Source organism: Danio rerio, chromosome 24 (genome assembly GCF_049306965.1).
Source record: "Danio rerio strain Tuebingen ecotype United States chromosome 24, GRCz12tu, whole genome shotgun sequence".
NCBI classification, from domain to species: Eukaryota; Metazoa; Chordata; class Actinopteri; order Cypriniformes; family Danionidae; genus Danio; species Danio rerio.
In genome coordinates, this window is record NC_133199.1 from 21,613,573 (window position 1) to 21,627,006 (window position 13,434).

The following is a 13,434-nucleotide window of genomic DNA, read 5'->3' on the forward strand; positions in this document are numbered from 1 at the left end:
AACCCTGAAAATTATGCTTTTAAATGTAACTACAGGTTAAGCAACAACAGGACTGGGACATGTCACTTCAGAATTTGTAACTGATTTGAAATTTAACTCCAAGTTCAGCAAGCTTTCGAGATTTTAGGATTCCCCCGTTCATTTATATAATACTTTGGTCTTGGATAAACTGCCTGGGCATTGGATAAACTGCAGACTGAGCAGACTTTCATTTAAAAGGGTCTATAGTTCAAAATAAAGTTACAGCCTACTCTTAAACCCCATTCACACAGGCCGTCAGGTGTGACATCAAGCATTGCGAAACTGAATTGTGGGTACATCTGTGCTGCTTCAGTGGTGTTGCTCGCTACAGAAGTTGGGAATTTCTCAACTTTCCAAGCGCCAATGGAGGTGTCAGCCAATCAGGGGTGCATTTCCCGAACAACGACATAACTTGCAGCTGAACTATCATAGTACGATGCATCGCTGCATAATGAGACATTAAGTAAATTTCACTTTTAAATAATAGGTCACCTATAGCTTTCGTCATGAGCCATGGCTGTGTTCAAAATGACATAAATGTTTTCAAAGTGCGCTACAAAGGGAACACATTTGTCAATATGAAGATCACAAAAGCTACTGTAACAAATACTTTTAAAGCAAATTACATTAGGAAAGATGACTCAGGTGTGCCAATGTTCATGGCGAGCTAACTGGACAAACTGGTAACAGCGGGAAAGCCGTTCATACGGGTGTAAGTGGTAAGCTAGTAAGAGAAATGACTTAAATTTTTTTTTTAATAATTTCAAGTTTCAAAAAAAAAAAAAAAAAAAAACACCCAAGATCGCTTTATGCAAACTCCCCAGCTTATATCGTAGCCGATTGTAGATTTGTTTTATTGGTTGACGCTGCCATGAAAATCGCGTCAGCCCCAACTTAAGACACACCCTCCATCAAGTGTTGCCACTGAAGCCCCATGTGAATTGGATGTTTTGGGTCATTCACATTGAACTCATGTTTGCTTCTAAGTACATGTTACATGGATCAGAAATGGGCTTTACAAAGGCACAGAACAAGGTACAAGTGACATGATATTATAAACATGAAGTAATAACAACAATAACAGACCCAAGATACATCATTATAACTCAGGGTATCTGGACAAAGCCACAATGGGCCACAACTTCCTACTATAAACAGAAGCTTACAACAGTTGCCCCGCCTCTGTGCTCTTCTGAATGGTCAATTGCTTTTGAACCTGACAGTGATGAGCTGTGCTGCTTGTGATAGTTGAACATCTTTTAACTTGACACAATGCATAAAACACACAAGTTTAATGGTCAAACACGTCCATCCAGCACATTCATAATGAAAAAAGATAGAACAGTAGTGCGCTGGAAAGGAAAAACACATCTGTGTGAAAGGCCCCTAAAGCAACTTATTTTTAGCTACTTTTTCAGAAGAGTATCTTAAGTGGAGTTCAGCTACCTTAACAAATTACAGTTCCAAAACGGTTTCTCCCACCCCGAACAACACAGCATCGCACTTCTCTTCCCCGCTCTGGCTGTTTACATCCCTATCTATGCTTTTGTAATGGAAAGTGAAAGTTTTCTAATGCAACCATTATGAACAGCGAAGGCACGTGGCTTTAAATGCCTCTGTCAGATTAGAGCTGTTGGGGTGAGCCAGCGATCTGCATCTCCTCAAAGATGGGCAGAGATTAGCCTCTCTCACACTCCCCCACTCGACACGCCATTACGTCAAACATTTTGCACAGTTATTTGCAATGAGTCACATTCGGAGAAGTTCGGCACAGCAGCTTATGCATGAAAAAGCTTGATGTGAGAGAAATGGATGTGTGTGAAATACTGTAGGGGTGAGAAAACAAGAGGAAAAAAGAGGAGAGGATGTGATTTGAGCTGTATCAAACCGCAAGGTCACATGTTTTAGTGTCTTCCTTGTGGGAGGACATGGAATACATACTTTTTTACTCTCAAAAGTGCAACACTGAATCTCACAATTGCGATCAGGCCTGTGGACAGCCTGGTGAAAGGGGTGGTTCTTTTTTCTTAAAATGTGGACCTTTTTGCAGTCATTCGCCTAATTTTCTATTTAATTATGATATTTAAATGCTCCATTTAGTGACATTATAAGCACTATTTTCAGCTGAATTACTTGTATGGTCATCATAACCACACTTTTTGATGTACCAAAAATATTTCCAATATATTTAGAATAAAGAAATGTTTATTTTTTGAAATAGAAATTTATTACATCATTTATCATTAGAAAAAAGTTTTAAATTATAAATCTGTAGCCTATTGTAATTTATTAGGTAATTAACAAACTGGCCTAAACTGAATAACTGAAGTCACACCAGGATTCAATTTTAACTATATCTAAATTTTTACTATTTCTGATGGCATAGCAGTCAAAATAGGACAAATGAGCTCATGTATGGAACAAATGCTGGACCTTTTTTTTCTTTCGAAAACCAATACCTAATCTACCTAATTCACTTAAACTGCTCCTGCGTCATTATCTACATGGCACAGGAGATTGGTTGCTGTCACCTAGGCAGCCAATAAGCTTGCTCCTCATCAGTTTTAATGCATCGCATCAATTTATTTTGTTATGCTGCGGCGTGTTTTTGGAAAACCTCTTCCACCCCAGCTCCACCTGTGTTTAGATCTTCCACAGGGATTACATATATATTTTGTTGGCAGCAGCAGCTTGTTATATTATGTCTGTGCCATTATAATCAAAGCAGCAGCAGCAGCAGTAGCAGCAGTAGCAGTAGCAGCAGCAGCAACAGCAGCGTAGCAGATCTATACTGCTAAGACCAAATAAATAAACATTGCCATTAGGACTGCTCAATTATGGGAAAATCATAATCACGCTTATTTTGGTCATAAATGTAATCACGATTATTCAAAACGATTATAAGTTGAATTCAAAATTATTTGCCATTCTGTGAGTTTTTTTTTTTTTTTTTTTTTTACATATAAATATTTCCCAAATGATGTTTAACAGAGGAATTTTTCACAGTATTTCCTATAATATTTTTTCTTCTGGAGAAAGTCTGATTTGTTTTGTTTTGGCTAGAGTAAAAGCAGGTTTAAATATTTTGAAACCTATTTTAATAGCTCAATATTATTACTCCATTTAAACAATATATATATATATATATATATATATATATATATATATATATATATATATATATATATATATATATATATATATATATATATATATATATATATATATATATATATATATATATATTTGATTGTCTACAGAAGAAACTACTGTTATTCAATGACTTGCCTAATAACACTAATTAAGCCTTTGAATGTCAATTTAAGCTGAACACTAGTATCTTTTAAAATATCTAGTAAAATATGTACTGTCATCATAGCAGAGATAAAAGAAATCAGTTATTAGAAATGAGTAATTAAATCTGTTATGCTTAAACTGTGCTTTAAGCATATTCACTTTAAGAAAAAAATCTTTGCCTACAAAAGTCCTTCAGTCAAGAGGAGTGAGGGATTTTCTCCTTTTGTTGTTAGATTAATAATAAAAACAGGCAGCAGCAGGAATATTGTCACTTTAAGAATAGTGCGGCTCTGATATGCTTTCTCTTTCACATGTCTTTTGATTCTCAACTTGTTTGTTTATTACACAAATCAGGGTTAATATAAATAATCACTAAACACCACGCTCTGACAAAAATGTGCATGCATTTGACCATTAAAGTGCTCACATTAGGATGCCGTTAGCATGTGCTCATTCGCGCTTTTTAAATATAAGTGATGCGAATCCTGTGCTGCAAACGTTACATTACAGTACATGCTTTTAGTCATTTTCACGTGGAACTGAGCTTTGCAAAGCAACAAATGAGTACAACTGGAAAGGGAGCGGTATATGATGGAATAATCATATATCCCGATTAATGGTTTTTCATAATCGTAAGAAGCCAAAATCGAAATCGAACTTGTATTTTCGATTAATTGCACAGCCCAAATTGCCATATACATTAGCTAACTAAATCCCCAGTGTTCATGACAGAAACTCTTTTGCGAAACCTCTGCATCACAAATACAGCACCGTACAAGGTGAGCTACTGAGCAAACTGACCACAGCTGAACAGTTGTCCATAGGAAGAGAAAGGTAATGCAAATGTATTCGATTACAAGTTCATACAAATTTATGAAATTTAATTCATAATTTTATTATTATTGTTATTATTATTATTATTATTATTATTATTATTATTTTAAAGAAGTCATCCCCTAATTCCCACCCCTAAAACCAACCATCACTGGTGGATGAGCAAATCGTACTAAAATGTAAGATTAAGATCTTACAAAATCCATATGAATAAGTCGCTAAATTAAAAAGTTACACATTGCCATGTGTTTTGTTGTTCTTTTTCATAATATATGCTTACTACAGAAAATTATTCCTGAAAAAAAAAGGAATTTAAAAATTGTCCTCCCTAATGGTTCTGCATTTGTCGCATAATTCTGTTAAAAAGTCTGATTTGTTATATATGAAATTAAACTTAGAAATCAAGATAGTTTAGAAATGTATTCCTGAAAAACCTACCTGAAATAGCAAAAAGTTCCACAATTCTGACTTTATTATATATGTAAAAAAAAATGCATAGGAAGTAATTTGATCTGTTTTAAACCACAAGGTTGTGTTTTAATGTCTTCCTGGTGGGAGGACATGGAATATTCTTTTACATGTCAAACAGGGGGCCACGTTTGGTAAAGGAGATTGATAGAGCATCACCTGGCTTGATGAAAGCGAACATAAAATCAATGGCGTGGCGAGCGACGGCCCCCCTTCCCATCCCACATAATGAGTTTGCTCCTCACTGTGGAGCTTTGCCAGAAAAGCATCATTACGCTGACGAAAAAAACCTCACACACACAGAGAGCGTTCAACAGTCTCTTTCCTCCTTTATTATTACAGTTCACCCCATTCGGGAGAGCGAGCGAAAGCAAGTCGGTATCTCGGCTGATCTAATAAAGCAAAGGATTCACCTCTGGGGACTTACAACTGACTGTATTGCAGTTTCTCCAAAACCTAAATAAACAGCGCAGAGATGGGGGGTTCATCTAAATATAGTGAGCGAGCGGGATGTGAATTTAAATGGCAGAATGAACTGAGCTTGTGTTTAAATCATGTGGAGATTGTACTTAGCCCTGAGCTATAAGGCTAATGAGACGCATTAAAGAACAATGCATCTTTACAGACAATTAAAGCGGAGTTTTAGCTTCAAACTGAGCTGTAAGGAATCTAATGGAAGATAAACAATGGAAGATGTGTGGGTCTTTAATATTGAGGAGCAATGTAAATGAGCTGTTCATATAAAAGTGTAAAAGAGCAAATAAACACAAAGAAAGCAAATGGTCGTTTAATAACTGACCTTTCCATTTTTTTAGAAAGTAGTAGTCATCGTAGTTAGGTTAATTATGTAGTTATACAATAGTGTTAACATAATTGATCTAGCTAAGTTATACGGTTATATATCAAAGATTCTTATTAAAAAATACAAAAAAAAAAAAACTTATAGATTGTATTTTAATAGTTGTTGAAACGCATTATCTAGTCTGTGAAAACAGTCCAATAAATATTGTTAGCTATTTAACCATGGATCTTTCTTTCATGCAATCCATTTATTTATTTATTTATTCATTTTCTTGTCGGCTTAGTCCCTTTATTAATCCAGGGTTGCCACAGCGAAATGAACCACCAACTTATCCAGCACATTTTTACACAGCGGATGCCCTTCCAGCTGCAACCCATCTCTGGGAAACATCCACACACACACACACACACACACACACACACACACACACACACACACACACACACACACACACACACACACACACATAAACTATAGACAATTTAGCCTACCCAATTCACCTGTACCACATGTCTTTGGACTGTGGGGGAAACCGGAGTACCCGGAGGAAACCCGCGCGAACGCAGGGAGAACATGCAAATTCCTCACAGAAACACCATCTGAGCCGATGTTCGAACCAGTGACCCAGTGAACTTCTTACTGTGAAACTTTGGAGATGTTATATCTTACAACTGCAAGTTTACAGTTTCTTACATATTAGACTTTTTTTCTCTCAGGATTACAACAGTATTTTGTAATTCTGATGTATAAACTTGCTATTGGTAGTTTAATTCTGTTGACTCTGGATTAGTTCATATGTATTTTTATCTCACTTGAACTTAAATCTCATACTTTTTTACTTAGTTTCCTTAAAATTCTGTGTTGATTATTTACAGTTTAAATGTAACATCTGGGATCAATTACTATTGAATTGAATTACTATAAAAAGTCTGACTTGTTTTCGCCTAAAACTCAGAAACTCATAATTGTGAGAAATAACCTAAAAATGACTAGAATGTATTTATTTATTTATGTATGTATGTTTTCTCTTGCAACTGCAAATTACTCATAAACTGGACCCATAAATTCTAAACTTTGGAGATTTTCTATCTTACAACTGCACTTTTATTTCTGAGAACTGCAACCGTATTCCATAATTCTGATGTATAAACTTGCGATTTTTAAAATCTCACTTGCACTTAAATCTCATATTTTTTATTTTGTTCCCTCAAAACTCTGTGTTGATTTCTCACAGTTTAAATGTAACATCTGGGATCTTTATTTAAGTCTCAAAATTCTAAAATGATATCTCAGAATTCTTATAAAAGGTTTGACTTGCTTTCTCTCGAAACTCAGAAACTCTGAATTGTGAGAAATTAACTCAAAATTGCAAGAAAGCCTATAAACTTGCATAGACAGACATTCAAAGAGTTCAGATGCAAAATATTCTAAGTGATTCATTCAATCATTCATTTGCCATTGTTGCAGTTTCTGTGCTGCTTAAGAATTGTTTTGCCATGTAAACTAAACAGACATTTGTGATGTGTACATTTAGGCACACAATAGATAAATATGATGTAATGAAACCAATTGACAAGACACAGAAGAAAAAGTCTGCTAAATATAATGTAAAACAATACAACCTATAAATCAACAGGTGTAAAATGATGTCAATTAATGAAAAACAAATTGCTTTAAGAAGTACACATTCTTTAAACTCGTGAAACTCTTTAGTGAATATGCAGAATTACAAGATATTGCAGTCATCCTACAGAAGTCTGCGGTTATGCTTCCTTTATCTCAATAGAGTTTAATTACCACAAACAAGATACATGAAGAAATTAGCATACCAACACCAGATCAGCCCCCAGATGTGCAATGATGCTTATGCAAAAAAACAACAGCAACAACAAAAATGCAATTATATAATCAACAAACAGATGATTCAGTTTAACTATTCTATGGGTCAGGTTGGTGTTAAATTACTATAAAGACAAATATGATTAGTTGTGATTAAAGCAAGCTGCTTGACCCCTAAATTGCCTGTAATTTGAAGGCAAATTACTGTTTTCTTGCACAATGGATGAATATATTAGCCCTCACATCTGTTTGAAAGCCTTTCTGCCTTTGTGATGAGACATGATTTCATGAGAACATTAAGGATTTTTTTTTTTTTGAAAAGTCAAGTAGTAATTTATTTATTTTTAGATTTTATTGTACAGCTGCTAGGTTTTGTGCTCATTCAGATTTTCAGTTGTAAGTTTTTGTACAGTTCTGTTGTACATATGTACTTTGTTATTTTATTATTCCTGTTTTCAAATATGCCCATGTCTGTACAACATAGAGTGCATTAGTGCCCACTCAGATTTTTTTTCTGCAATACTGGTCCTGAAAGTATTTTATTTTTCACTTTTTTCCATTAAGATATTTTAAATGTATAAAAAAATCCCACAAAATGAATCATACAATAAAGTTGGTTTCAAGATTTGGTTTTTTACAAGATTTCAAAATCTTGTAAAAAACATGTACTTTAAAAAGAGAAAGAACAAAAATCTGAAACTAAAAAGGATGGAAATGCAAAACTATTTACTTTATTTAAAGAAATCACATCTATAGAAACAAAATATTTCCATTTTTCATGGAAGTAGGGAGACTCCAGCAGTGGTGTAAAGCGTCTGAGTATCGAAATTTATTTAGTTACAGTAAACAGGCTCATTTTTGGCTACTTTACTGAATTGTCAAATATATAAGCAACATTTTAGGCTTAATTCATATTCTACTTTTTCATCCTTTCCCCTTTATCCAAATTCGCTTTAGTTTGAAGAAGTAGGGTTAAGGGGAAGAGCTAGATAGCCCTTGAAACTGAGATTTCTCAGGACCACACTCAAAACCAAGGGGTTTGAAAATTTCCCAGAATACACAACGGCAGCATGGCTGCACACAAAAGTCAGGAGATGCACAAACTAGTATTTTTTTCACATTATCGCAAATGTATACAACAAACAAGCACATGTTTTAATACATTCATAATGCCGTTTATGCTTTACTGTTATGCTTTAAAAAAAACATTCACTTCTGTCACTCGATGACACTTGAATACCCTGTCAGAAAAGTCTAGTATAGCTGGGAATGACTTTTTACAGTCTTTGGTATAATGTTAATGTTGTTTTCGTATGTTTACAAAAATGAATATGGTCAGGGTGTAAATACATAGTTACAACCTTATTGCCACATTATAAAGTTATAACAACATGATATATGCCTTCAGTGATTTCCTGAAGATAAATACCAAAAAATAGCACAACTGGAATGATTACACCAGTCGCCGTCGTTAATCTCATATGAAGTAAGAGCTTGGGGTGACATATGATGACGTGTGCAGGTGTTGTATTGCTGTCCCATTTCTTAAGGGTAAATTTTGAAGCCCTTTCCCACACTTCAAGGGGCAAAGGAGAAGGAATAGGGGAAAAAATAGAATTGGGATTGGGCCCTACTCTCGTCTTCGCTACATTTTTGAATTTGTTTATGTACTCTTTATTTAACTACATTTGTAATAAGTAATGCTGGTAAAAATGACATTTAAAATGACACCTAATTTAAATAAAACAACCAAATTTTTGCAGCAATTTTTTTTTACTTCAAAGAAAGTAGAAGGGTGTCACGGTGGCGCAGTGGGTTGCAATGTCACCTCACAGCAAAAACGTCACTGGTTCGAGCCTCGGTTGTGTCAGTTGGCATTTCTGTGAGGAGTTTGCATGTTCTCCCCATGTTCGCGTGGGTTTCCTTAAGGTGCTTCAGTTTCCATCACAGTCTAAACAAAAGCGTTATAGGTGAATTGGGTAGGCTAAATTGGCCGTAGTGTATGTGTGTGAATGCCAGAGTGCATGGGTGTTTACCAGTACTGGGTTGCAGCTAAAAGGGTATTCCCTGTGTAAAACATGAGCTGGATAAGTTGGTGGTTCATTCCGCTGGGGTGACCCCTGATTAATAAAGGGACTAAGCAAAAAATTAAAATGAATGAATATGAAAGTATTACAGAGTAAATGTTGCTTATGTATTTGACAATTCAGTAAAGTAGCCAATAATGTGCATATTTACAAGAAGGGTTAAAACATATTGTGAAATCATAAGACATGCATTTGTAAACAGTAGTCAACATCTGAAATGCTTTAAACTTTTATCAAAGTTGTCCCAAAGCTTTTGAACAACACCTATTCTTATCTTAGGATGATTTTGAAAAAGGTTTTTGATTCACTTCAAATGCTGACTACCGTATCATGCTTTTATAAAATAATAAAGTCTTGCTAAAATGCCACTAAAATGTACAAACAGTATGACACCTCTAAAATGCATGTGATTCTATTTACAGACTCGTAAATGATGATTGTATGCTGACAATGATGTTTATTCACATCTTAGGCATTCAATTATTCAGTCTATTGTCTGTATTGTTTTGTAATAAAAACAGCCCTAATGCGAGTCTGTCAGCCCTGCAAACACGCATACACACACACTATCCAGGCAAGATATGCACATAATTAGTAATGTTTACTGACCGCAGTATATTCGCAGTTTGATCCCTCATTTGTTTGATCAAACTGTTCAATTCTCTGCCTTTGTATCAAACGGCCTCATAATTTATTTATTTTTTTTACCTTGTGCATAAAAATAGTCATAAATCATCTTTAGCTACTTTTAAAAGGGCTATTATAAAAACAGCTACATTTAACAGGTGAATCCGGGCCACTTAGAGTCCTAGCATAGCACAAAATTAAAGCAAAGAAAGGTTAAAAGATTAAACTAGATTTTTGCTCCAAATTCAAAAACTATTGTCTGATTAATTGGTTATCAGCAAGTGTAGTACTACTAAGACCTCGTTTACACTAATACGTTTTGATTTTAAACTGGCGCTTAAGAATGAAAACGATCCACATCCACACTGCCGTTTCATTTAGCATTTCTGAAAAGATCTCCGTCGACACTACACAGCTGAAAATGCACTTCACTTGACCACACACACACTCTGGCATGCGCTGCGGCATATGTGCATGTCTGAGCTCCAGGCAGACACTGGGTGCTTTGAGCACAGCTCCCTAGGTGAGAGCAGCACACATTAAACAGTTCATCAAGGATCTACAGCTGAATTACATCACACCATAGTTGTCAAATGTGATATTTAATTCATATAGTCTCTATCTAACGACTCTTTGACTCAGGTAACGTGTTTTCGCTGAGTGCAAAGATAAGTAAGGTTATTATATTAATTTATGTTACCACTTACACTGATTCTGCACATTTGACTGATTGCTTGCCTTTATTTGCTATATTGTATAAACTTATTGTAATATTTACTGACATTATTAATTATTATAACTGATATTCAGCAACAGAAACAGGATATGTTTCATATTTTTCAATGGAAATGAAAGGAGGCAGTTAGATGCTTCGTTTTCTTATAAATATGCATACAGTGAAGATGAAGGTCATTTAACTATAAGAATCACAATGCCCTAACATTTTTGGTGCCTACTAAAATGAAAATAGGCAGTTCCTTATATCAAGTTATCATTTTATTGTTAAGATATGAGAATTACTTTATAATAACATTGTTGCCTTTGAAGATTTACCCAACGTGTCCTCAGGAGTTTGTTTTCCATATTAATCTTGCAAAGTCTGAACTTAAGGAAAGGGTAAGACTGAACATTTTGCACCTAATATTGAGGAAAAAGCCCCATCCACACTGACACCAAGCACCAGTGTTTTAAAACCAAACCAGCCTCTTCAGCATTATCAAAATGCTCCATTTTCGGGGCTCAAAAACTCCGGGGTAGTGTGGATGAAAGGTGTAATCATAGCAAAACTTAAGCATTTTAAAACTAAAACGTATTAATGTAAATGGGCCGAAGTTATCATTTTCGGTAAATTTCAAAATTGGTTGATGGTTAACAGCATCATGGCTACTTTAGTTTTCCAACACACATTCTGCTGTTTAAAATGATTGTTTTAAAATAAGAGGCCAACAAAAGCAAATATAATCAGTTATAAAACACTGTAGCTCTAACTAGGTCAGTCTTTAAAAATTGATTCCTCAACACTGTAAAGCCCAACTGTCAACGTTATCAAATGAAATGAGTGTAGTTAACTCAAAACGAACTAAAAGTTAATTCTACTCAGTTAAAAAGAGTTTTGAACTCAGTGTTGAAGGTAATAAGTTAATTAAATACCTCATTACTTCAACTTAAATGGAGTAAGTTCAGAGTACTCATATAAATTATTGTTTTTATTATTATTTTTTTTAACTCAAATGGTTTGTTATCGGTTTCCTTAAATGGTTTGAGTTGCCTTAACTTATTGGGTTTTACAGTACTCAGTTGGTTTGAATTCCTTGCATTTATTGAATTTTTCTGTGCTCAAATTGCTTCATTTAGTCAAACTGATTAAGTTCACAGTACTCAATTGGATTCTGTTTTGAACTTAAATGGTTTCTTGCAATCGGTTTCCTCAAATAGTTTGAGTTATCTTAACTTTTTAGGTTTTATAGTGTAGGTTGAGTTTTTACTGCATAAAAATTTAGGTTGACAGTATAAAAGCAGTGCATATTAAAATAATATATTAATGAATTTTTACAAACGTTAGCTAAAAAATAAACAACTTAATAATGTTTTTGTCCTCTGTGTTTTGTTTATCAATAAAACTCAATTTGACTCTGTTGTATCGACAACAATGTGGCAACCAAACAAAAAGCGCTAAGCCTTGTAGAGTGAAACTATGTAAAATCAATCTATAGATAACAACGAGCGGGTTTCGAGTTTGGGATGGCATCTGTTCTGTGATTAAACTCCTCATTTGCCACTGAAGTGGAGGAATGAATAAGGTGAGCTCTAGGGAGAGCAGGCAGAGTGTGACGGATCCGGGCCCCGGGGCAGATGCCGCCGGTGGGGATAAAGCCATAGTCTCAGTCTGCTGCTCCTGATAATCAGTGTCTCAGCCAGTGTTTGCGGAAAGTGAGAAAGGGTTGGCTCTGACCTGTCAATGATGGCACACATGTCCAGGCTGACGTTTTCGAAGGCTCCGATTCTTCCCTGCTCTACTGCGGTCAGGTCTGCCAGCTGATCATCCACCTGAATAAGTTGCATGCAGCCCTGGAACGAGCGCTGGATGGGGGATGCTCTGGTTCTTAAAAAATAACCTAAACATAAAAAACACAGCAAAGATAAATAAAATGAGCAATATCAGCGTATGGATGTGACATTTGCAGTAAAATCACAAAACATAAATTCACAGAGAAAGTATATTTAATCATCATATCGGAACATGTTTATATTTTCCAAAAACATCTGCGAGTTTACAGTATACAACATACTTTGTAGAAATTCTGTGAATTAAACTGCACAAACAACCCAAAATAAACAATGCTAATCAAAAGGATCTCTATAGAACAAAAATCATTTATTTTATTTGACATTTATTTTGCATTTCTAAGGAAAGACTTTGTTATAGATGTGACATGTCTCGGTTATGGATATGACAGATGTGTAATTGACACTTGTGTGATTTTGATAAATCAAATATAATTGTTTGAAAACATTATTAGAGACATTTTTTTGTTTTTTTTAAAGCACTGTAAAATATTTGCTTACACAAAAAATGTAGAAACGGTTTCGATATTTTGGCGACAACTAATTTTATTTTATTTATTTTTTCATGGCAAGGTTGACATTTGCATGGAATTGCTAATATGCCACATACAGTACAGTAGATATTTCATATGCAGTATAACGACATGATTTTTGACCATGGACCACAAAACCAGTAATAAGAATATACTCGAGAACTCAAATGTGATGAATAAGCTTTCCATTGATGTATTCTTTGTTTGGATGTGGTAATATTTGGCAGAGAAACAGCTATTTGAATATGTAGAACTTGAGGGTTTAAAAAAATCTAAATACTGACAAATTGCCTTAAAATTTTCCCTAAGTTGCTAAACTACTAAAAAATAAATTGAGTTGTTGTATTTAAGGTAGAAGATT

General features: G+C 34.7%; 1 protein-coding gene across 5 annotated transcripts in view; it reads right to left on the reverse strand.

The window, feature by feature from the left end:
• The window catches only part of cntnap2a (contactin associated protein 2a), a 760,628-nt gene that overhangs the window by 322,166 nt on the left and 425,028 nt on the right, over positions 1-13,434 (reverse strand). For all 5 annotated transcript variants that reach the window (XR_012399148.1, XR_012399149.1, XM_009297353.4 and 2 more), the window contains 1 exon segment: positions 12,428-12,590. Coding sequence is in view for 3 of the 5 variants with exons in the window: in XM_009297353.4 (XP_009295628.1) it covers positions 12,428-12,590 (163 nt within the window). In the remaining 2 variants the exon portion in view is untranslated.